Source organism: Rhinolophus hipposideros (genome assembly GCF_964194185.1).
Source record: "Rhinolophus hipposideros genome assembly, chromosome: X".
Lineage (NCBI taxonomy): Eukaryota > Metazoa > Chordata > Mammalia > Chiroptera > Rhinolophidae > Rhinolophus > Rhinolophus hipposideros.
In genome coordinates, this window is record NC_138046.1 from 117,519,374 (window position 1) to 117,543,688 (window position 24,315).

The 24,315-nt window shown below is 41.9% G+C and overlaps 1 protein-coding gene across 8 annotated transcripts in view; it reads right to left on the reverse strand.

The window, feature by feature from the left end:
- The window catches only part of CA5B (carbonic anhydrase 5B), a 58,290-nt gene that overhangs the window by 3,904 nt on the left and 30,071 nt on the right, over positions 1-24,315 (reverse strand). For 6 of the 8 annotated variants that reach the window (XM_081041766.1, XM_081041765.1, XM_081041763.1 and 3 more), the window contains 6 exons: positions 18,813-19,006; positions 13,141-13,338; positions 8,507-8,625; positions 7,417-7,512; positions 4,383-4,445; positions 3,209-3,364 (listed from right to left, as the gene is read on the reverse strand). In XM_081041766.1, coding sequence (XP_080897892.1) covers positions 3,209-3,364; positions 4,383-4,445; positions 7,417-7,512; positions 8,507-8,625; positions 13,141-13,338; positions 18,813-18,954 — 774 coding nt within the window. In that variant the 5' untranslated portion in view covers positions 18,955-19,006. Of the gene's footprint in view, positions 1-2,882; positions 3,052-3,208; positions 3,365-4,382; positions 4,446-7,416; positions 7,513-8,506; positions 8,626-13,140; positions 13,339-18,812; positions 19,007-20,748; positions 20,809-24,315 lie in introns of those variants that run through there. The other 2 variants (XM_081041768.1, XM_081041769.1) reach the window with 2 other exon arrangements.

Here is a 24,315-nt window from a genome sequence, read left to right on the forward strand (position 1 = left end):
AGATCTATAAAATGGAGTAGTTCAGGCTGAATAAATGAAGTTTTCACAGTAGTAAAAAAAAAATAAAAAATAAAATGGAGTAGTTCATAGCCATCAAAAATTATATTGAATCTAATGGTGATCCACAAAATGTTCCACACATCGCTGAGTGAAAAGAGCAGTGAAATGGTATATAAAGAATGATTCCATATTGTTTAAAAAGTTATGTGTACTTATACAGATAAAAGCCCAGAAGAATTTACCCAAACAATGATTAACAGAATGGTTAGATTACAGGCAGCTAGGATTATAGATGACAGCTCTACCTTTTTTTTCCTCACTGAATTTTCCGTGTTGAAATTTTATTTCTAAAATCTTCCATCCAGGCCACTGACCCTCTTGTTTGTTTATTTTTCAGTGTTATGTCAACTTTTTAAAAAAAATTTTATTGGGGAATATTGGGGAACTGTGCTTTACCAGGACCCATCAGCTCCAAGTCAAGTTGTTGCCTTCAATCTAGTTGTGGAAGGCACAACTAGTTGTGCAGGGTCAAGAACATCCCTGACCCATGTGGGAATCGAACCAGGGACCTTGGAGTTATGAGCACTGCGCTCTAACCAACTGAGCCAACTGGCCACCCTCAACTTTTAAATATGAAGGATAGTAGCAGATTAAATGTATAGGCCACCAAGCCCAGGCATATGGGCAGTCAAGGTCTGTATTTTGTTATCTGTTTATTGTTGGTTTCATGACACAAAATTTAAAATCAATACGCAGTCTAATTCACTATCATGTTTTCCCCAAAATAAGACCCAAAAAATATTAATTTTTGCTCCAAAAGACGCATTAGGGCTTACGTTCAGGGGATGTCATCCTGAAAAATCATGCTAGGGCATACTTTCCAGTTAGGTCTTATTTTCGGGGAAACACAGTAGTTGCTTTCTTATTGACTTCTGGTTGATATATAGTGGTAAAAGCTTCCTCCATTTAGAGGTGAAGGGGAGTATAATTTGTGACCTCCAAATATGCCTTTGGCATAAGGATTATTTTCAGCTCATTCTTTTTATGAAATTGCAGACACAAGAGAAGTTCTAAAAACCAAGAAGTTACCATTTACATTTATAAGGGAAATCTCCACTTGTAAGGGGGTCTCCCTCTCTGGACCAGGAAGAGGAGATGACTCTAAATCTCTAGAAGCTCTCATCAATGACTTAAATCTACATAACAACTTTACCTTGTTTACTGTGTTTTCCTAATAACCTCCCCTAACTGTCCTTCCCCTCATATCTTCTTTTGTCTTTAACTGGAGGTGGCATTTAAGGTGGTGGCTTGGGCCATTTCCGGAAGCTACTCAGTTTCCCTGGGTCTCTCCCATGTATGCAGGAGGGATACATGTTATTAAACTTCTGTTTGTTTTTCTACTGTTAATCTGTCTTTTATTAGAGGAAGGTCTCAGCCAAGAACCTTTAGAAGAGTACAAGGAAAATTATTTGTCCTCCCGCACAGCTGTACGAAAAGATTTTCCTATCTTATCCTAGTACATTTATGGTGATATTTTTAACATTTAACGTATCCAGAATATATTCTTGTCTAAGGTTTGAATGATAGATCCCTCCTTTTCCCCCCTGAATATCTGCTCAATAGTCCCCCAACAGCCTTTAATGAATAATTTCATCTTTTTCCCTCACTCAGCTGAGATGCTACCTTTATCATAACCTAAATTCTCATATATATTTGGACATATTTCTGAGCATACTATTTTTTCCCTTGATTGATCTCCTTGTGTACCAATACCACACCAATTATTGGAGAATAAACAATTCATGGAGAATAACACTTAAGGAGAATTGACATGAAAGGCGTCTTTATGTCTTCCTATTCAATTACATAGCACGAATTTTACGTATTCAAGTCTTTTTTGTGTCTCTCAGGCTGTTTTAAGTTTTCTTGTTAACTTTTCTTGGTAAGCTCATACCAAAGTATTTTATACTTTTGTTTCCATTATAAGTAGTGTTCATTTTTCCATTATACCTTTATATCATTAAATCCTTTAATTGACTGTGATTTATATGTCAAATGTATTGATTTCTATAAATTAATATTGTACTCTACTAATTAATAAATTATCTTATTTTCCTAGTTTTTAAATTGTTTCTCTAATTTATTTTATATTTTGGCCTAACTGTATTGACTATTTACAGAATATAATTTAATATGGTAATTTATCCTTTCTATATTAAGCATACAATTTACTTTAGAACTGAGATTAACTTCTTTTATCAAGTTAAGGACGTCTCCATACATTTCTATTTTACTGAAAAATTTTTAAAAAATCGAATGGTGAATTTTGCTAATGCCTTTTAAGAATCTGTGGATATGATTGTATGATTTTTGTTTAGAGTCACTGATATGATGAATTGTATTAATATCATTCTTAATAAACCATCCTTGCATTACTAAAATAAATGCTACTTGGACGAAGTATATATTTCTTCTAATGTGCTACATGATTCTGTTTCTGATATAATAGTTTAGGTTTATAAAAAATGTATTCTTCAGAGACATCAGTCTGTAGTTTACTTTTTTTTTTTGCTCCAATTTTTGATGGGTGTTGGTATCAGTTATCCTGGCTTCATGAAAAAAGATTTTGCAAGCTTCTGTTCCTGTAAAAATGCTTTGTAATTAACAAAGAATCCCATAAAGCAAGTATAAGCAGCTATTATTGTAGTTTAGTTATACTACGAATTAAACAGGATTTTGTGTACTGACATAGTAATCACCACTTAAACTTAGTTTCTGAGGAAAAAATAAATTCGAAGTTCAAACCAACTGATTTAAAATAAAATTTCTGGACAGATATTATTGGATTCTCTCTTTAACCTGAGATTCCAGAACAAAATTACCTTAAGAAAATTAAGGGGTTTGGAGCACATCCATTTCCAGCCTTCATTCTTTCCTTTAAAAAGGTCTTGTTTATACGGTGATTCATACAACATCTCATTGTCGAAATGGCAGTAAAAAGCTTATGTTTACTAAGTTTTAATTCCTCTCTCTGATTAATTTGAAGCATTCCTAATTCATACCCAAATTAAGACAAAAAGTTAGCACATTTTAATAAAAATGTATAAGCATTATGAGATGTTAAAAACTGATGCCAAAATTTGAGCCCAGCCTTGTTTTAAAGGGGCAGACTAGAATTTCCTTATGTGGAAATGTGGGAAGAACATACCTGATCATGATCAACTTCTACGGGCTGCTTCTTAATGATCCAAGTGACGGACTCTGAGAGTGGCGGGGTAGTCAGGGACCCTGAGTAGGTCCAGTAATCCGGGCAGGTGGGCATCAGGCAGGAAGGGTCGAATGATCCAAATTCCACAAGGGCATCCTGGCCAAGAGAAGGGGTCACTGAGCTATCCATTTCATGGTGAAAACCATTCAGAAATGAGATGACAAGGCAATGATGAATGATTCTAGGAGTGTCTGGGAACCAGCAGTGGTCCACAGGAGCTCCTTAGGACCTCTGGGCATCTTAGGACCGAGTCACACCCATGCTTTGTTCCTGCAATTAACACTGTATTTCTCACACTGCTCAGTGGGAACACAGAGGAATCAATTGTCTCCCTGCATTCTAGTGAGTTTCCAGCACGTGGTCACCTCTGAACTCTTTGGGAGGCATTAGGTGGTGCCTGGTGCATAAATAAGGAGACTTCTCTTTTTCAAGAGACTAGTGAAATCCTCCCTTCTAAAATGCAATGCAAATTGGTAGGAACCAGGGTCCTGGACAAAAAGGGGAGGGAGAGAGAGGAGGGAAACAAGAAGAAGGAGATGGAGAGGGGAAGAGGAGGGAGTAGACAGAAGGGGAAAGGAAGGAGAGAAAGAAAGAGAAAATATGGACTTCCAGGGAGCAGCCCCTTTGGGATTCTGCATATTGAACAGTTAATCTTGAAGCTGGACAAAGGTATACATCCTGAATGATATGGGTAATTGTTCTTTCAAGCTGGACAAGCCAAGTTTCTGTCCAACTTTTCTCTGCTCCCTGCCTGAGGGAGGGTAGCTACAGTCAAGAAGGCTTCTCTGAGTGTTTCCACAAGGACTTAGAAGGAACAGGTGTCGGGAGCAGAGGAGGGGACAGCATTATGTTCCTGAGTCCCCAGGTGCCCACTGGCATGGCAGCAAAACCAGAGCAGCCAGTGCCCACCAACATCCCCTGAAAGGTCCCAGGGCCAGGGGCTTTCTTAACACACAAGCATCATGAACAGCAAGTTGTCTTCTAGGCAAGTTTCAAAGAGAACCTGAATTACACTAAGATTAACTACATTTCCCAATTCAAAGTGCTGTGCTAGTATTTCCTCTGAGATTGAAACAAAACATATTTCAAGTGATGTAGGACAAAAAAATATTACCTTATGCTTAATGGATGGCAAAGTATCCACCAGTTTCTGCAGCTCTTTATGATTTTTGCCTAGCTGAGGAAGAAGCAATGAGAAAACATTAAAAACAATTGACATCTCACTTTTGAAACTGTAACAGAATGTGAATTAAAATTAACCACCTGGTGATTACATAAAAACAAATCAACTACGTTACTTACACTACATTTAAACTGGTAATTTATAATATTAGAAATATCACTGAATTAGACATATGAGGTCAGACAATTAAGTTTGCGAACTCATCCTAGAAAAAGTGCTCCATACCTACCTCAATGCTGAATATCACTATCGCCACCTTCGAAGTGCTCCCCTTGGGAAGCTGTGCACTGACTCCAGTCCCTAGCCCACCCTTCAAAGCAATTTTGGAACTCTTTTTCTGGAATGGCCATCAGAGCTGTCGTCGTATTACCCTCGATGTCCTGAATGTCATCCAAATGTCTTCCTTTCAATATTTCCTTTATCTTTGGTAAAGAAAGAAATCATTGGGGGCCAGACCAGGTGAGTAGGGAAGGTGTTCCAATACAGTTATTTGTTTACTGGCTAAAAACTCCCTCACAGACAGTGCCCTGTGAGCTGGTGCATTATCATGATGCAAGAGCCATGAATCGCTGATGAAAAGTTCAGGTCATCTAACTTTTTCACGCAGCCTTTGCAGCACTTCCAAATAGTAAACTTGGTTAACTGTCTGTCCAGTTGGTACAAATTCATAATGAATAATCCCTCTGATATCAAAAAAGGTTAGCAACATCGTTGCAACAAGTTCACTAACTTAATTGTCACACCTCTAGAACAAAGGAGCAGGCTGTTTGCTGACCTGTCCAGAATGCCTGCAGGGAAAGGTACCCCTACTCCATTTAAGTAACAGATCTTAAATGGAAATTTAAACTGATTAAAATTAAAAATTGTTCCAGTCAAAGTAGACACATTTCAAGTACTCAATTGCTACATGTGGCTTTTGAGTACTCTACTGGATTGTGCATTTTTCTTTTTAATTTTTATTTTCCTAATTTTTTATTTTTCAATTACAGTTGGCATACAATATTATGTTAGTTTCAGGTGTACAATATAGTGATTAGGCATTTATATAACATAGGATGTGATGACCCCAGTAAGTCTAGTACCCATCTGACACCATGCATAGTTATTACAATATTATTGACGATATCACCTATGCTGTATTTACATCCCCATGACTATTTTGTAACCACCAATTTGTACTTTTTAATCCCTTCTTTTTCATCCATGCAACCAATACCCTTCACTGAGATCCTTATAACTGGTGTTTTGAAATCTGCATCTGGTAGATTGCTTGTCTCCATTTTGTTTAGTTCTTTTCCTGGAGCTTTGCTGTGTTCTTTCATTTGGGACATGTTTGTCTCCTCATTTTGGTTGCCTCCATTTTTGTTTCTGTGTATCAGAGCTCCTACATCTTCTGGTTTTGGTAGAGTGGCCTTATGTAGTAGGTGTCCTGTGGGGCCTAGTGGCTCAATTTCCCTGGTCACCTGAGCCGGGTGCTGCAGATGTGTCCCTTGTGTGGGTTGTGTGTGCCCTCCTGTAGTAGTTGAGCATTGGTTGTTGTTTATACGTCAATGGGAGGGATTGACCCTTAGGCTGATTGGTTGTGAGGACTGACCATAACTACAATGGAGGAGCTGTTGTGCAGGGGCTAAGCCTATAGAGCAGGATTTACTTTAGCAGGGCTCTGGAGCCTGCTGAGTCTACCCTTTGGGTGTGTCATTTGTGGAGGTGGTTGGGTGGTGCTCTGGTGTGATCTGAGGCTGGCCACTGGGGGTGTTGGTTCTGGAGCTTCTTGGGAGGGGCTCTGGTGCAGGCCAAGGTCAGCCAGTGCCTGTGCTCTGCTCGGGGCCACTTGGTATGAGCTATGAAGTGATCTGCAGATGGTTACTACTTGTGCTGGTCTTGGAGGTGCCTGGGAAGCTCAGCTGTGAACCAAAGCTGGCTGCTGCTAGTGCCAGCTTGGGGTTGCTCAGCAAGAGGTACAGGGCAAGCCAAGGCCAAATGCTACTTATTTGTGGTTTGTGGACTTTTGAGAGATTTTTAAAGACCCACAGCATGAGCCAAGACAGGTAGTTTGTATGGAAAGGCCACTGGAAGTGGCTTGAGGGGGGCCACAAGTTAGGTGGAGCAGGGTCTCAGAAAATCACCAGGGCTGGTTGAATGGTGTTAGCTAGGTTGATGGAGACTCAGATATGGCACCTGACTACGTCTGCACACTGGATGGGGGTAGGGCTCAATAAAAGAACAGAGCCTGCCAGTACTTCTGTCTCAAAGAAAGCTGCCCCTCCATCCCTCATTCCGAAGCCAGACAATTCAGTTCCTCCCGGTATGTCCCTGGCACCTTTCAAGCTGCTGGCCCAGCATTGGAACTCAGAGCAAGTGAGTCCATCAGCAAGTCCATGCGTAGGCCCTTTAAGAAGAATGCCTGGGATTCCAGCAGCCCTTCATCTCACTCAGCCACAATCTCTGCTGATTTTCACAGCCAGAAGTTGTGGGGACTTCTCTCCCTGGCACTGGAACCCTGAGCCGGGGAGCCTGGTGTGGGGTTGGGACCCCTCATTCCTCAGGAGGGACCTCTGCAGCCAAGATGTCCCTCCCAATTTTTAACGGCCACACATGGGTGTGGGACCAGCCCGTTTCATGTCTCTGCCCCTCCTGCTAGTCTTTAGGTGTTTTTTTCTGTAGGTCCTTAGTTGCAGGACTTCTGTTCAGGTAGACTTCAGGCGATTCTCAATGATGATCGTTCTGTAGTTTAGTTGTAATTTTGATGTGGTTGTGTGAGGAGGCGAGCACAGTGTTTAACTACTCTGCCATCTTGACCGGAATAGACTGTGCTTTTTTATGCCATTTGAAATATATTCATAACAATCTTGTATTTTTACTATTGTTTATTTTTACCCCAATATTCTTAAAACTTAATATTGCAATGTTGTATCTTTTCATCCTAGAAGACCACACATTTAAAGTTGGTAAGATTATTCTTTACCTTTAAAAATACTCCTATCACTGCCAAGCCATTTTCTTCCAGTGCTGCATCCTCAAAGTTTTCAAATTTGACTGCATTCCAATGCACGAGGTGCAGCTGAAATACCATTAAAAGATGATTTGACACATGACCACATATACAATCACTCCAAAACAGACAGCCTTATTCAACATATGACATTTTAATGTTTCCACACCCAAAATGAAGCCACTCAGAAAAGCATATGACAATCTGGTGCAAAATGAGATAGAAATAAAGAACAAGAAGAAATGTATGCAGCAGCTGCAATAAATATTACTTTGGAATAGAGATTTATTTGGGGAGAAAATAAAATATATATAGCAAAGCAAGTCACACTGCAGTGAGGGAGCAACATTTTCCCATTCCTATTCCGATTTGCATGAAACAAGACATTTGTCTTGGGAGAAATAGATTCTCCCTATGGGAATTAGACAGGATTTGAAGACACATTTCTTTGAGGAAGAACCACTTAAAATGTGTTTCTTTTTAAGGTAACATTTAAAAGTAAATTAGGGGAAACCTAAGAAGAAATTTGATTTGCTTATGTGCTCCCTATATTTCCCTACAAATCATTCCTCTTCCATCATTCACCCAGCCTCCCAAGTGAGACCCTCAAGGTCATGGTTACCTTCCTCTCCTCTCCTGAAGAGGACCCTGCCTCAAGTCCTGTTGCTTTTATTTCAGAAACGCTTGTTAAATCTTGCTCTTTTTCTCCATTTCTATTGCCGCAGCCTTCGTTTAGGTTCCTACCATCTCTCACTTGGCTTAATTGGCCCTGGTGGCTCTGCACTGTTTCCTGGGTTTTCACTTTAGGCTATGATTTGAGCCTAGCTTAGAATTCTGAAAGAATTCCATTTTGGAATCTTAAGGTTCATTTCTGCTGTGTTATTTAAGATGAGGGCAGTTATTATTTTACATGTAATAACTGGGAATAATCTAATACACCCCTGAGAGCTATTTAGATTTATATGAATCACCTGATTCTTCCTGATAATTTCTTAGAACCAGAAACTCAGAACTATCCCCACTTCTCCACAAGTTGTCACTGTTCCCAAGTTTCTCAACATACCTCTGCTGGGTAACTTTTGCTGTCCACAGTATGCTCGGAGCCCCAGGCATCAATGGCCCCCCAGTGAAAATGGAACTGCTTCAATCGGTAGGTATGTTCCAAGGGTCCTCCCTTGATCACTGAAATGGCATATCCAACAATTAAGGGAATCATTTTTCACACTGTGGAGGATTGGAGGGGAAAGGCCAAATCTGTGGGTGGACTTTCTATACAAACTGTCTTTAACGGAGCACACTGTATTACATGCAAGTGTTTATAAACTTGATTTCCACATAGTTAATATACATATATAACTATGTGTGCAGGGGGGTGACCTGCACTCTTAATGACACCGAGATTTAATTACATTCCAAGCTACATGAAATTATGAAAGGCGAATTCTTGACTTATTTTTCTATATTTACTGACCTCAGTTTTGTGGGTACAGCAAAATACAAATTTCTCTCAGCATATTTATCCAATCCAATCTCATAAAACTGAAATATGGCGACAAAAGATATTTTCTTTCCCTTTTATGCACTGATACTTAGCTTTTTAGTTTCTGAAGATGCTAGTGTTTTTTTCTTCCCCTTTCATTGAAATGGAATAGGAAATTTGCAAGTTAATAATGATCACCCATCTCCCTTTGGACAGAGTGAACAATGTAAGTCATGCACACACTTCACCACTGGCTTCACCGTGTTGGATAACAAATAGCTTTTGTTTAGACTAGAGTTTTTTTGGAACTAGTGAAATCAAAACATGACAGTATAAGATATGAGTTTTTAAAGTCACTCTTCCTCAGGCGTTGGGTGGTGCTGATTTTTTTGTTTGTTTGTTTGTTTGAATTTGCAAAGGCATATTAGTTCCTCATTTCTTCCATCTAATCTGACCCTGGTAATGTCTGTCCGTAGTTAAACCAATCCAACAACACAAAAACCACCCATCTCATCTATCTTAATGATCTTTAGTGTTTATTGCATTATTCGTTGAATTTTATGCATGCAAATGATTGAGTACTTAAAATATTTATGACAGCATTCTTAGTAGGTTCATTGTTGATGCCCCTAAAAGTATAAAGTGAGGCCAGATAGGGCAAGAAGCATCCTCAGGAGAATAAGGGGACTCATCTTTCCTTCTCTTTAACGCCTGGTGACACTGCTGATGAGAACAAATTCAGAGGAGGTGGTAATTTACAGGGATCATCCACGGGACTCAGCCCAGGCATAATCAGTGCTCTTCCCCACAATATTTTGCGTCCCTCACACGCTCTCATTAAAATCAATAATTGTGTCATAATCGGGGGAGCCAAATAACAAAACAATACCCAGAAGAGGGCAGTGGTATGAGATGCTCATATACCTTCTCTTATTACCTTTTTAATTTCTATAAGGCTGTTCATGATGTCCCCTCTCTCATTCCTGATTTTAGTAATTTAAGTCTTCTATTATTTTTTTTCCCTTGCTTTACCTGGCTAAAGATTTGTCAATTTTGTTGATCTTTTCAAAGAACCAACTTTTGATTTCATTGACTTCTGCTCTTTATCACGACCTTCTTTCTGTTTGCTTTGGGCTTAGTTTGCTTTCTAGTTTTCTAGTTTCTTAAGGTAGACGATTAGATTATTGATTTGAGAAATTTCTTCTTCTCCAATATAGGCATTTTCATCTATAAATGTCCCTCTAAGCAATGGTTTTGCGCATCCCATAAGGTTTGGTGTGTTTTGTTTTTGTCACATACATTCCCCCATTCCTTTCCTTGCACACTTTATCCCCAGTTCTTTGTAAAGCCCACGGTAGCAGTATTTCCTACTTTTCTGGGGGAAACTTATAGACATTCATATTTATTAGATCCTTTCTTTTCTAGAATTAGAGTTGTTTCTTGCCTCTCTCTAGGATGTCTTTGCTTTCTTTTACTTTTTCTTTATTTTTTATGTTCATTCATTCATTCTTCCTCTTTTAATGTTATTGATTATTTTGCAACAGCACGGAGAAATAGAAGTGAAGAATAATCAGGAGATAGGAGGCAGTCACTGAAATGTGGAGAGAGAGAGACAGAGTTAGGTACTTATTAAAGATTAATGATATCTTAAAGAAAATAGTTGTCAAAGCAGAATGAAAAGGGATTATCTATTTTGGTCCTTCCTGACAAAAAAGTGGGGAATTAGTACTTCTTTACAATTTTTATTGCATATTTTGTAAAAGGAGTGTGAGACTGACTCACCTAGGGAAGGGTAAGATCAAGCAATGATTTAGTTAGTTGTGTTTGAAGGTATCTAAAGAGCTATTGTGAGGAAAATGTTGGTCATTTGTTTTCCATATGAGATTGCCCATGCAAATGGGTGGATAAGAATTATAGGATCTATTGTTCAATTTAAAAGAGAAAACATGACTAAAAAAATTAAACAAAAAACTATTTTCCTTGAATGATCTTGGGATTAATTCACTTGATTCAGAAACCCATTAAACAACTTCCTATGATTTGTAACTCAATGAAGCAACACTATATTGGCAACAATCTCTAGACTGTCAAGGTCCTTAGAAGGCTGACCATCATTTAGGATCCTCAAAAGAAAAGAAAGGTTACCAAGGACCTAGCTGGGATTGAGACTAATTGAGAGGATCGCTATGTATCCAGAGTGAACGTATGAGAGCTGGTATTCTATAGATTGGGTCTGCCCATTAGTCTAGTTCTGGCAGGAGTAATGGTAGAGCTCTAAGGGGACAGTAGAGCTCACCATAGTGCAAGATGGTCATCTGGAACACAGGACTTTAGCATGCTGTTTTGAAGATTTCTGGACTCCTTATACAAAATGCAATATTATACGCTTCCGGTTGAGAAAGGAGCATACTCTAGGATTTCAGAAAAATTAAGAAAGGTACCAATGAATCTGGAGGAGAAAAAGAGTAATTTTTTCTTAGTTTGAGAAATGTAAATAAGATGTTCAGGGTTTGGGGGCTGTGTAATAATACCATGGGGGAGAAAGAGAAAATGGGAGACACCATACAGACACCGAAGCCCTTAAGGACAGACTCGAATTCTTCCTGAATCACAGCAGAGAAGTATGTCAGAGGAAGAGAAGCAGAGAGAGATGAATGAACCCCATGCGAGGATCAGTCTGTTTGCAGTTGGGCCAGAGGGCCATGTCTAAGGATTGGAGCATCACTAAGAAAATGTAAGGAAAACTAAGATTCAGTTGAGAGTCCTAGAGCCAGGATAAATTCAGGAACGAACACACTTCTATTTATGCTTTAAGTCACACTTTCACTTCATTCATGAACACTTTCACGGACTCATTTCCTCATATTCATGAGAGGAAATTAATTTCCCTCAGATCAGGGTTTCTCAATCTCAGCTCTATTGATACTTGAGGCTGGATAATTGTTCACAAGCGCTGCTATCCTGTATGTTGTATGATCTCTAGCAACAGTCCTGGCCTCGACCCACTAGATGTCAGTTACACCACCACCTTCCAGTTGTGACAACCAAAAATGGCTATAGACATACCAAGTGTCCCCAGTCCCTGGGAAGAAAGAGGTGGCAAAATTGTCACTGGGTGGTAACCTCTCCCTAAGCCTTAAGAGACATTATTTCAAATAATAATTATCCCAAGCTAATTAGGACTATTTGATACCTTCAAATTTGGCTTAAAAAAAAGAGAAAAAAGAAACCTGCATAGAATTAATCACATTCTGTTTTCAATAGACACTAAACGTTTCAGGTAAACTTTGAAATCATTCAGATTAGTTTATATCTGGGTAAGCTGGAAAAAAAAAAAGGGAAGATTCAAAAGCGATATAATACTTTGATTTTAAAATCTCTTCTAAATTGTGTTCCTATTAAACTAGGTAACATTGTTTAATTAACAAAATTAATAGAACGTGAGTTTCCATTTTTCTAATATATAACAAGTCTTTACTAGTTAAGATTAACCCCATGCACACAAGAGTATTCTTTTCACCTCATTTCAAGGTATTAAAATCTGATCATTAAATCTGATTCAACAGTATTACCATGTAATATAAAACTGTCTTGTAGCTCCTTTTTATAAAACAGAAAAGGGGGACCTGTAGGGGGCGGGTGCCTGTAAGGCACCATCACATGACTGAGAAGCATGAGATAAAGGAAGTTACTTGGGTCTTTAGATAACACCTACATTCTGTAAGGTGTGTCCAGATGGCTTAAGACCGTTAGCCTGCAGCAACCCTGCTTACGTTAATTCCCCTCCACCCAGCAAGAAAATGTATATAACCCATGATTAAGCTGCAATAAAGAGAGACTTGATCAGAAAAAAATAAAATAAAATAAAAAATAAAACTGTCTTGTAAATTCATCAAGCAGAGAAAATTAGTACATATTCATAAACACATACAAAATAAATTTTGGACAAAGCTTTAATGTCACACCCTATCTTCTATATCAATTATGAATCTCTACTAAAGATATGTATATTTATTAATAAAAAGTACTACCCACTAGTAGAAAAAAAGTGCATAAAAACTAGAAGGGACTGTTTTCATACAATGAAAAAGTGAGTCAGATGAGTCCCATTATTGCTAACAAGAGGTCCATGTTCCCACGGAGGAAGTGTGATGTGTCCTATGCGAACCCGAAACCGTCCGTTTAACTCCAGATGAGACTCCCAGTCTGGTTCTCACCTGAATTATCTGTAGAATCTTCAAATTCCACGAGGAAAGAGTACCCGTTATTCCAGACATGGAGGCAGGTGGTGGGGTCATAAGAGATGGTGAGCGGTTTTAAGTCAGGATCGAAGACACTGTCCCTCCACCGGATGTTGATGGGTGACTGGCGCTCGCCCCCGGGGACCAGGTCCACACGCTCCCAGAGTGGGTGCACTACGAGAAAGCACATTGGGACTGTTATCGGGGGGTCCCCTATCTGAAATCACACAGCAGGTAGTTCCATTTGTGGACAGCCTGTCGAGACTAATAAAAACAAGAATTGGCAGGGCTTGTCTGCTTAGGGGCTGCACGGACTAACTAAAGCAGAGCACATTAACACCGGCAGGTCAGACACCCCCTTGCAGAGAGGCAGCCTCGGCTGTCTCCTCAAACTTTGGCATAAGGATTATTTTAGGCTGATGATTTTTTTTTTAATTAAATTTATTGGGATGACAATTGTTAGTAAATTTACATAAATTTCAAGTGTACAATTCTGTATTACATCGTCTATAAATCCCATTGTGTGTTCACCACCCAGAGTCAGTTCTCCTTCCATCACCATATATTTGATCCCCCTTACCCTCATCACCCACCTCCCACCCCCTTACCCTCTGGTAACCACTAAATTATTGTCTAGGCTGATGATTTTTAAGAAACAACTGATACATGATAAGCTCTGAAAACTGAGTAGAAGTTACCCTTTTGTAAGAAAGTTACATTTATAAGGGAACTCTCCATTTGAAGGTGTCTCCCTCTCTGTACCAGGAAGAGGAGGATGAACAAATCTCTAGAAACTCCAACCACTCTGACCTTTCCTTCTGCTGAAGTCACACTGCATTCACTCTCACACCATTTAGCACAGAAACATGCCTCCTACCTCATGTAATGTGTATTTGCTTTATCTGCTCAAAGGGCCTGTGTCATCTCCAAGTCCTTAGGACCTAAGTCCTATACTTTTTCTACAGGCAGAGGGCTGAACTTGGTACCATGCACAAAGAAGGCACTTAATGCTTATTTTACTGATAAAGAAAACCGAATAAGTTGACACTAAGGCTCTCTACCCTTACCTCACACCCATAGTCTCTCGAACAAGGCAAGCAGGTTTACTATAAACACTTCCTGCGTTCACATGATCACATCTGCTTCTTTCTCATTTCTTAAAATCTTACCAGGTTCTCAAGATCACCTCAAGCCCATTCCTTGACAATTCCCTGCTGTCACCTCCTTAAAACCCCACATTCCACTAAGTATCCCTTCATTTGCTGTCACCTCTCCGTACCTGCACTGTCTGACATGGAACCCACTCACCCAGTGTGACTAATTTAAACTGAGATGTGCTGTAAATGTAAAACACCTAGGGACCCTAAAAGATTTAGAATAAAACAAAGAATGTGAAATATTTCATTTATAATTCTTACATTCATTTCATTTTAAGTGATAATATTTTGGGTTTTTTAAAATTTATTTTAATTTATTAGTTTCAGGTGTACAAGACAAGGTAATACTTAGACGTTCATCATTTATATCCCTCACACTGTGAACCCCCCTCCCCCCATCCACTATCCCTCCGACCTCGCACCAAGCCATCACATTATATATATAAAATTATAGTTGGCATTCATTAATGTTTAGCTTCTGGTGTACAATGCCATGATCAGGCATCCACAGTATCCCTGAGGTGGTCTCCCAAATAGGACACATGTCCATCGGAGACCCAACAAATTCTTTACAACATTATTGAATACGTTCCCCAAATTAATTTTCAAAAACCCTGAGGCCATCTTGTGGTTACCAGCTGCTTCCTAATCCCTTCACCTTTCCCCTTATCCCCCCACCCCCCCACCCATCTAACAACACTCGATTCTTTCCTTTTTGTCCCCAAAACTGTTTCTGATTAGTTCATTCACTTATTCTTTTCTTTAGATTCCGCATATAAGTGAGATCATATGGTACTTGTCTTTCTCTTTCTGACTTATTTCTAAGTGATAATATTTTGGATACATTGGGTTAAATAAAATACATTAGTAAAATTAATTACACCTATATATTTCACCTAAATATATCTGCTATATTAGAATGCCACAAATGAACAAAATTTACTATCCCCCTCACCTTCACTGAGACCTAACTGACATGTTATTTGTTCTTTTTAAAATGTGGTTATTAAAAAATATAGAATTGTTTGCATGGCTCGCTTTTGTGGCTGAAATCATTCATCTGCTGGACAGCTACTCCATGCGCTTAGGAGCTTCAACTCCTGAGCCTTGCCCAGGACTATCCTCCATGTTGAGATGTGCTATTTCCTCACCTAACTGAAGACGATCCCAGTAGAGTGCATTATGGACACACAGGGACCCCCCCCATGTGACCTTGCTGAGGAGGAGCACAGAATCACGCATCGCCTCCTTAGAGCATCAGGACTGAACAAGGCGCTTTGGTGCTGAGCCAGTAACCACAGCACACACACACGCGGTCATCAGCACGGAGACCAAGCCCCCATTTCCTGGTGGGCAGGTCAGGGCTATTTCTTAGTGCCTTGTGCCTGCAGATCCCCGAGGCCCTAACTATGATGCCAAGCGGCTCTTCACCAGTCCCCCGTTTCTCAGAACCATTTCAAAGACAACCATTTCTCAGAACTATTTGAAAGTCTGGGTGTCCTGGGCTATTGTCTGCGGATTCACAGAATTCTTTGTGAAGAAGACATTGCAAACAAGCTTTTCAATACAGCACTACACTGAACAGAGTAGATAGCTTCTTAGAAACTGTGACTTTAAGCAAAAGGACCTAAGGAAACCAATTTTACCACAGGCTCACTGATACACAGAGATATGCCATACTAACTTAACCCTTGTTCGTATCACGTAGCCTATGCTAAAACTGGTTAGTCAGTTTCCAAGAACTTATCGGTGACATTAAGTGAGGACTTACTGTCCTATTTGTCCAGGCTTTATTGGTGTTCTTCACAATTAATGGGAGAAACAACACAAGAACTTTCTAACTCAATTCAGTTATAATGTAGACCAGTCCCGTGAAACAGAACGTGCTCTGACGATGCCCATTGCCACTGTGTAAGTGCTAGCCACATGTGGCCATAAACTTTTTTTCTAAGGGGGGGGGCGCAGCTCACAGGGGCCCATGTGGGGATCGAACCGGCAACTTTGGTGTTATTAGCACCATGCTCTAACCAACTGAGCTAACCGGCCACCCCTGGCCGTAAAATTTTAATAAATTTATATTTACATGTAAATACACACCTGGGGCTAGTAACTACATTTTATACAGCGCCATTCTAGTTTCAAAAAAGAAATGTTTGTCTTCCTTCTGAAAATAAGGGGATCATGACACGGAGAACTATTAGAATAATAACAAATCGATACCACTTCCATTGTAGATGATCATCTTTGTACTTCATTAAATTAAGAATTAACATTATTCAATGTATGTTCTCCTGGTCTAAGATCTCACGCCTCAAGTTTGTTATGTGACAATCAGGCTAAATTGCAGTAGATGATACACTAAGTGAAACTGATTTTATTTTCATCTTGGGTAATAGGTGCAAGGCTTTTATCTTTATTTGATCTTACCAGTCCTCATAGTATAAGGACTGCCAATATTTACTGTCTGCTAGTTGAGACAGCAGCAAACAGCAATCTGAGTTGAGAGCCAGGGATTACTTGGGGGAGGGTGGGGAGTGACGGTAACTCAGGGAGAGTAAGCTCAGTGAAATACTGCCTCCTGAATGTGCCATACATACCTCCTCCTTCGTTTACAGCTTATTCTGCTTCACCCAATCCTAAAAATGATCAGACTGAGACATGGGAGAGAGGTGCCAAGCCCGTGGGAACGGTGGTAACAACGCTCTCAGTAGCAGAAGCAGCTGCCAACAGGGAGTCTCTCAGGGTGGCAGGCGCAGTGAAGAACTTGCCAGTTATCTTCTGTAAGCCTCAAGACTCTTGGGTCATTCTTGGTCACAAGTGAACACTTGGCCTTCTGAGCTCCTGAGCTGCCAGAAACAATGACTACTGACTTTATACCACGACATCAAAACAAGACGTGCTCAGTGAGCCAGGCAGGGCAGCAGAGAACGTAATATCCCCCTGTGTGAGAACAGGGACGGATGGTGTAAAATGCCAAAAACAAAATCAAACGGTGACTACCATGTTTTTCTTTTTTTGCCCCCTTTTACATGCTTTTCTTAGTAACTTACAAACAAGAATATCTGACGTGGAAAATTCATCCAAGGAGGCCTCCACATCCCTAAGCCACCACCAGTTTTTGTGGTTTTTGCCGGCATAAAAGAAGCAACACGATCCCAAAGATACGAGCATATTGGATTTTAGACCTTACCTTTCAATTCTCTGTTAAAAAAGTAAAACTTTGGCAACCAGATAAATGTGACAATTCTTTTCCTCTTGAAGACTTAGACAGCAAAGTGCCAGTGGTGAGAATGAGCCAGTGTGGGGAGGATGTAGGCGGCCTGGTAGGAAGCCACGCCCAGCAACCAGAGCAGATCAGGAGAACAGTCAGTGTTGCAGGAAGCGAAATAAACTCTCAATACAAATGCATTTATGAAGCAGTTTCAAGGTAGTGGGCTTGGCTAGATTAGCACTACTAATGAATTCCTTTTCTTAGGTGCATGTGGGGTCAAAGAGCATAAACCCTGAGGAGGAAAAGTTAAAAAACCTAGGATTTTGAAGAAAGCCAACATTTAAAAACTATGTTAATTCAAGATGAAATGTGGAGAATGTGTAAAATATACTGAGACTTTCATGAGACACCTCTCCACCAGCACACACACATTACCCTCTCCTCGCACCCCAGGCTTCTCTACCAGGTTTATTTCGTCCCTCAGAGTAAACTCAGGAATTTCGGGGACATTTAAGGATACCATCCAACATCCTACAGTGCACAGACAGCCCCCACAACACAGAATGACCCAGCCTAAGGCAGCAGTGCCGCCCGGGGGACACGTGGATGGTAACTCAGATTTCAGCAGCGGGATGAGGCAAAAGTGTTCCGGGAAAAGCATCTGCCGCTCACTTGATGTGCTGTGGCCACAGCAGAACACACACTTGGCCAGCTGGCCAGCTAGAAGTAACTGCCGTTTGTAACTCAGGAAGGAAGATGCCAGAGTGTGAGGCTACTCTTCTGAGCTGCCTGCAAACATGAGTATGCAACTTCCACATGTTACGATTCACAGAAATCGTTCACACTCTGTGGATCAACCTCAGTGAAGAGAGGACAGTTACCAAGAAACAATAAACAACAGGTTCCAAAGTCCGAGGAATGGGGACATCTTCCTTGTGCTATTTCTGCATGACATCATTTTAACATGCTACAACTGGTCAAGGAAAGGACTTTCTAAACCTTACTGTGCTAATCATTAGACAGTATATATATTGGATCCCATCGCCACTTTGTACACCTTAGACTTACACGTTATATTGCAATTATAGCTGAGGAAAGCTGGGAAAAAAACTTTCCGCATTGATGGTAGAGGACAAGTGGAGAAACAAGCAATTAATTCTCAGTCTTAAGGCATAATAGCCCTCCTGGAACGCCACTGACATCCTATCTACGAGTCCTAAACACGCAACATTCTTACGACGCAACAAGCCTCCTGCCCTTTAAGGCAGCCGTGTACTCACGGGCTCGGTTCCGGGTTTTGTACGTGCAGGTGTAGAGGCTGCAGGGCCTCGCTGGCACAGACCTGGGAAGCTGGCACCTTCTCCACAGCCATTTGTATGGAGAGCCTTGGAGAATGACCCTCAGGCTATTCATCACCCCCATGTTTGGCCGAAACCTTGATCAGCTCCCGAAGGACTGGCAGGCACCCAGTAACCTAGAGGCAGGACAGGAGGAGAAGTTGTCAGCTGTAGGCACTGACGATCACGTGGAGACCTCTCAGTAGGACAACATTCAGACTGTGGATACACGCCATGGCTGGGGGGGCGGGTGGTGGGAGGCCCAAGTGAGAGCCAATCGTTTATCCATTTTCCTCAAACTAACTGGTCACCCTAGGACGACAGACCCATCTGCTGGCGGTCTCGTCCACTTTCTGCTCCAGCCTGCACACAAGCCACGTGGACTTCCGTTTTTCCACGTCCGGACACTCCCTCCATGGCACAGCGGCTCCCCCTTCCCTGACCCACCCTCCCTGCCTCACGGCCTGGTGAATTCCTACCCACCCTCTGATGATGACATCCACCATCATTTTCTAGAAGCCTCCCTTGCCTGTCTCCTCTCTCGCTGAGCCCCGTGGCCTCTTCTTGGTCACAGTGCTCATCACAGCTGAAGTCAATCCCTCGCCAGGAATGTAATTCAGACTCCATCTCCTTAGTATCTAAGCCCCAGTGTTAGCGACTGAGTCTGTCTCGGTCATAGCTGTATCTCTTAGGGACACGGTGCCTGGTACGTGATGGCTGCTTGATGACCTGAGTCGGTTTCCTTGGTGATGGAAAAGATGCGGACCCTCATTTCATGAACCAAGAACTATGAAGTGACTGCCGGCATGTTCGCGGTATTAAGAGTTTCCCCTTTCCCTACGTGCCACCACCACCCGTCTGTGGGTTATTAATACTTTGGAAACACTTTACGTGCTTGTCTTCTAAGAGGAGGGTCCCAAATCCTCCCGATAAGATGTGAAGGACCCCGAAAGGTCTGCCTGATCTGAAAGAGGAACCTCTCCGAATATGGACCTAACCTGGTCTCACAGGCATGAGAATTCTGCCAGTAATCATTTTCCTTTCAGCATGTACCACTGTTTCCTTTGCTCTGGGTACTGTGTTGGGTGCTGGGACGCTACGATGAACAAGGTCACGAAAAGGAAGTCCCGACCCAGGCTCCACGTGGATGCCCTTCCAAACCACGATGCCAAGTGAACGAAGCCAGACACAAAAGGTCACATATGGTAGGATAACATTCACAAGACACATTTAGAAAAGGGAAATCGAGACTCAGAGAGCAGTTTGGTGGTTGCCAGGGGTGGCAGGGAGGGGGGGATAGGGACTAGGTGATAAATGGGTACAGGATTTTCTTTTGGGGTGATGTAATTGTTTCGGGACTAGATAGAGGTGGTAGTTGAACAACATTGTGAACATTCTATTGCTCCTCAATGAACACTTTAACACGGTCCATTTTGTGTTACTGAATAAGAAAATAGCATCGCGGGGAAGGGAAACACACACCAATCCGGTTCTCAGCAGGTGTCAGTGCCTCCTCGGTGTGCCTCCGGGTTCCTGGAGGCCTTTCCACAGTGTGGCAATACCAGGGGAGGGCAGGTGCCAACAGGCACAAAATAGAAACTGAGCGGGCACTAAACACAGGTCAGTGGCACACTTGAAGCGTATCGTTCACACCATCTTTCCAAGAAGAGCGTAAGATACAAAACAGCACATCAGGATCCCCAGCAAGGAAAAGAAAGGGGGCACAGGGTCCGATTTCACCCTCCCCTCTCTTCATCTACTTCCCTGCTATTAACTGGCTGTGAACTAGCTCTTCTCCCCCGTTCTGCTGCCGTGCACCCCGCCAGATCCGAGCTAGAGGGAAGAAGGCCAGACCCAAGGAAAGGTGACAAAATTGTACCTGCAATGTGTCCAGTGAAAGCAGGCAGCAGTTACTTCCTCTTACTACCCTGAAAGGAACAACTGAGTGCTCCAGGCAGGACTCTTTATAATGAATTAGCTATTAACAAACCACGTGCCCGGACTGTACCTGAGGTGTGACAAGGAGTCAGCCTTCCAGTCCGGGGCCGTGCACTCCACTGTCCTCGTCACCTAGCAATGAACACACTGACCTGGGGGACTGGAGATTCTGGTCACCGCATGAAAGGGGACTGTAGGTACGGAGTTCGTGAAGCCCACGGAGGACCCTCACCAGCAGGCCTAACTCCCTACCTGAGGTTTAGGCCACTGACACCTAAAGTAGGTTTTCCCTGCCAAAAAGTGTGGGAAATTCTCAAACCAAGTTAGTCACTTTTGTCCATAGTTTTAGGTGCGTGTTTCTAATTTCTACAGTGTGGAGGGAGCAGGTATGGCAAAATGTACCTTCATTCTGTTCTTCTTTCTGTTGACTTCTTTCTGTTTCTGACTTGAATAAAGAGCAATTGACTGTCTCATGCAAAGCAGTGTGCCGAGGAAAGATGGAAGTCTTGTTTTCCCCATCGCCACAAGCTTGCAATATACAAGCAAAAACTATTTAAACAAACAATTTCTGGGTTTTTTAGTTACCTTTTTTATTGTGGTAAAATATACAAAATGTTTATAACTTTTACCTTCTTTTACGTGTTTAATTCATTGGCGTTCAATATAGTCACAACGTTGTTTACCCTAGCCACTATCTATACCCCATACTTTTTCATCATCCCCTACATAGTCTACGGATGAAATAGTAACTCCCCATTGCTCCTGACCCCCAAACTCCAGTAACGTTTATTCTATATTCTGTCTCTATGCATTTACCTGTTGTACACACTTCATATAAGTGGACTCATGTTATTTCTCCTGAGTCTTTCTTATTTCATTTCACATAATTAAATAAATCCTTCATCAAAGCCAGATGTATTGCTAGCCCTGACTTAATGAGAACATAGGGCAGAGGCTCTAAGTATCGAGAGGTGGTGAATCTGAACCATGTGTCATAGGAGACCATTTTAACAGGAGGGGCAAAGGCAGAGAGATGGACAGCAGTAATGTCAGCCTGATGAGGACATTTTGGAGGGGGCCATAGGAGCCAGAGCCAGAGAGGACAACAGAGGCTGCAAAAGCAGAGCCTGGGTTTATTCAGTAATCAGTCTCAGCATCAGGGGGAGGTGGAAAAGGAGTCCTTTCTTGCGTACAATCTAGATCAAAAAAGAGACTTAGTAATTCCCGGGAACACAGTGCCAACTACAATGTGTACTCAACAGAAGGGGCGTGCTGGTTTGTCCTTCAAAGAGAAGGTGGTGATAAGACAAGGCCAACGGCAGGTCTGACCAGAAAGGGAATGGTGCAGATGAGCAGGCATGCTCCTGGCCGACTCAAGGGGCCAGTGAGGGTGTGAGACCCGTTACCACCTAGCTCCAGAGCCAGCAGGAAAGCCCTGAGGAGGCTGAGCTGGTGCAGGGAGGCTGGCACTGACCTCCAGGGCATTTCATATACGCCAGACACATTTCTAGGTGCAGTGGGGAACCAAGCAAAGTCTCTACCCTTGTGGGACACACATTCTAGTCGGGGGATACAGACAACAAATGAGAATGTAACACCTAAGACAGTTGTAGAGACAATTACATTAAAATATGTCAGTGGAAAGCAGAACAGGGGAAGATGAATTGGGAGCCCACTGAGAAGGGCGAGTTGGGTTTTTAAATAAATTGCTCAGGGGAGGTTATTGAGAAAAGAAATTTGAGCAAAGACTTGAAGGAGGTAAAGGAATTGGAGCGATGGCTATCAGGGGAAGGGTATTCCAGGCAGAGGGAATTAACTGCTGTGCACAGGCTCTGAGGCGGGAGTGTGTGTGGCACATACAAGGGGCAACGAGGCCAATATGGCAGGCGTGGATAGAACGAGGAAGACGGTAGCAGGAGACGAGGTTGAGGGACTGGATGTGAAATAAGAAGATTTCTAGGCCACTATAAAGGTTCTTTCTTTAAGTGAGATATCTCACCCTCGGCATTGTTGACATTTCTGATCAGACGACTGTGGTTTAGTGGCCGTCCTGTGCGCTGTAGCTTTAGCAGCGTCCCTGGGCTCTAGTCACCAGATGCCAGTGGCACCCTCCCTCCAACAGTGACAACCAAAAGCATCTCCAGACATTCCAGATGTCCTTTGGAGAAGGGGGATCACCTCTAATTGGGAAGCACTGTTCGAAGAGAAATGGGGACACAATGGAGTTTTTAGAGCAGAGGAGGTACAAAATCCGATTTATATTTTGAAAAGATCATTCAGGGTGCCCTATTGGAAATCGACCGGGATGGGAGGCAGGAAAGAAGCAGGGAGACCATTCAGGCTAATCCAGGGGCCGGAAGTAAGGACGTCGCAGTGGTGGTGGTGAGAAATGCTTGGGTGTTGGCTGTACTTTGGAAATACAGCCAGTAGGACATACAAAAAGGGCGTCGAGGATGACTGGTAGATTCGTGGTCAAAGCAACTGGAAGAACAAAGTTGCCATGAACTGAAATGAGGCCAACAGTGTGTGACAGGTTTTGGGTGGGAAATCAGTACTCAGATTTGGGCATGTGGAATCTGAAATGAAATTCCCACAATCCGAGTGGAGAAAATGAAGCACTGAACTGGGCAGTGGCAGTAGAGATGGACAAGGTATCTTGTATTCAAGAGATCACCATTTTGGTAAAAAACAGAATAAATGGGTTTTGCAAATGGGTTTGCACTGAACTGGAGGAGAGAACAGGGAAGTTGTTGAGGAAGGCCTCGTGGTGTTACAGATGGACGATGCTGGTGGTAGAATGAGAATGAATCCCTGAACAGAGAAACAGAAACCCGCACAAGGAGCAGGTGGGAAGGGAAAGATGGCACTCTTCCTCCACTTCCATATTGGATTTGAGCTGCAAGGAAGAGCTGAGAGGAAAGGTCTAGGAGGGGAGTTGGCAATACAGCTCTGGTGCAGGCAGAGGTCATTAGGCTAGAGAGAGAAGGAAAACCCCTCCCCCAGGAGTAACAGGTGTATCGAGGGAGACTCACAAAATGGAATCATTAGGTGGCCAAGAGATGAAGAAGGAAGAGTCGAAGGCAATTAAGGAAGGAATGGAGCCTGGAAGGTCAGGGGTGAGGAGGGTTCCAGGAAAATCCAAATAAACAGAAACTCAACTTAGCTAATGCTAGGCTACAATACCTGTAACAATATATGAGGTTATACTCAAGCCTAAAGCCAATCCCCTCTGTTAGATTAAAATGCTATAATTTATTGAGAGGTGGTTATTGAAACTTACTCAGGACCCCATAAACCCAAGCTTGGTTAACCAGAAATAATGTATAATTATCAAACATAATACATAAAGATGTACTACTACCATACATTATCGGATTTCACAGATAATCTGTTCTTTCTTAAGTCTATCCTTAAAGCTGGGACTGCTGGGAAAGTTAACCTAAAAATAAAAGGCTGAAAAGTGAAAGACAACAAGCATTTATTTGTGATTCAGAATAATAGCTATTCA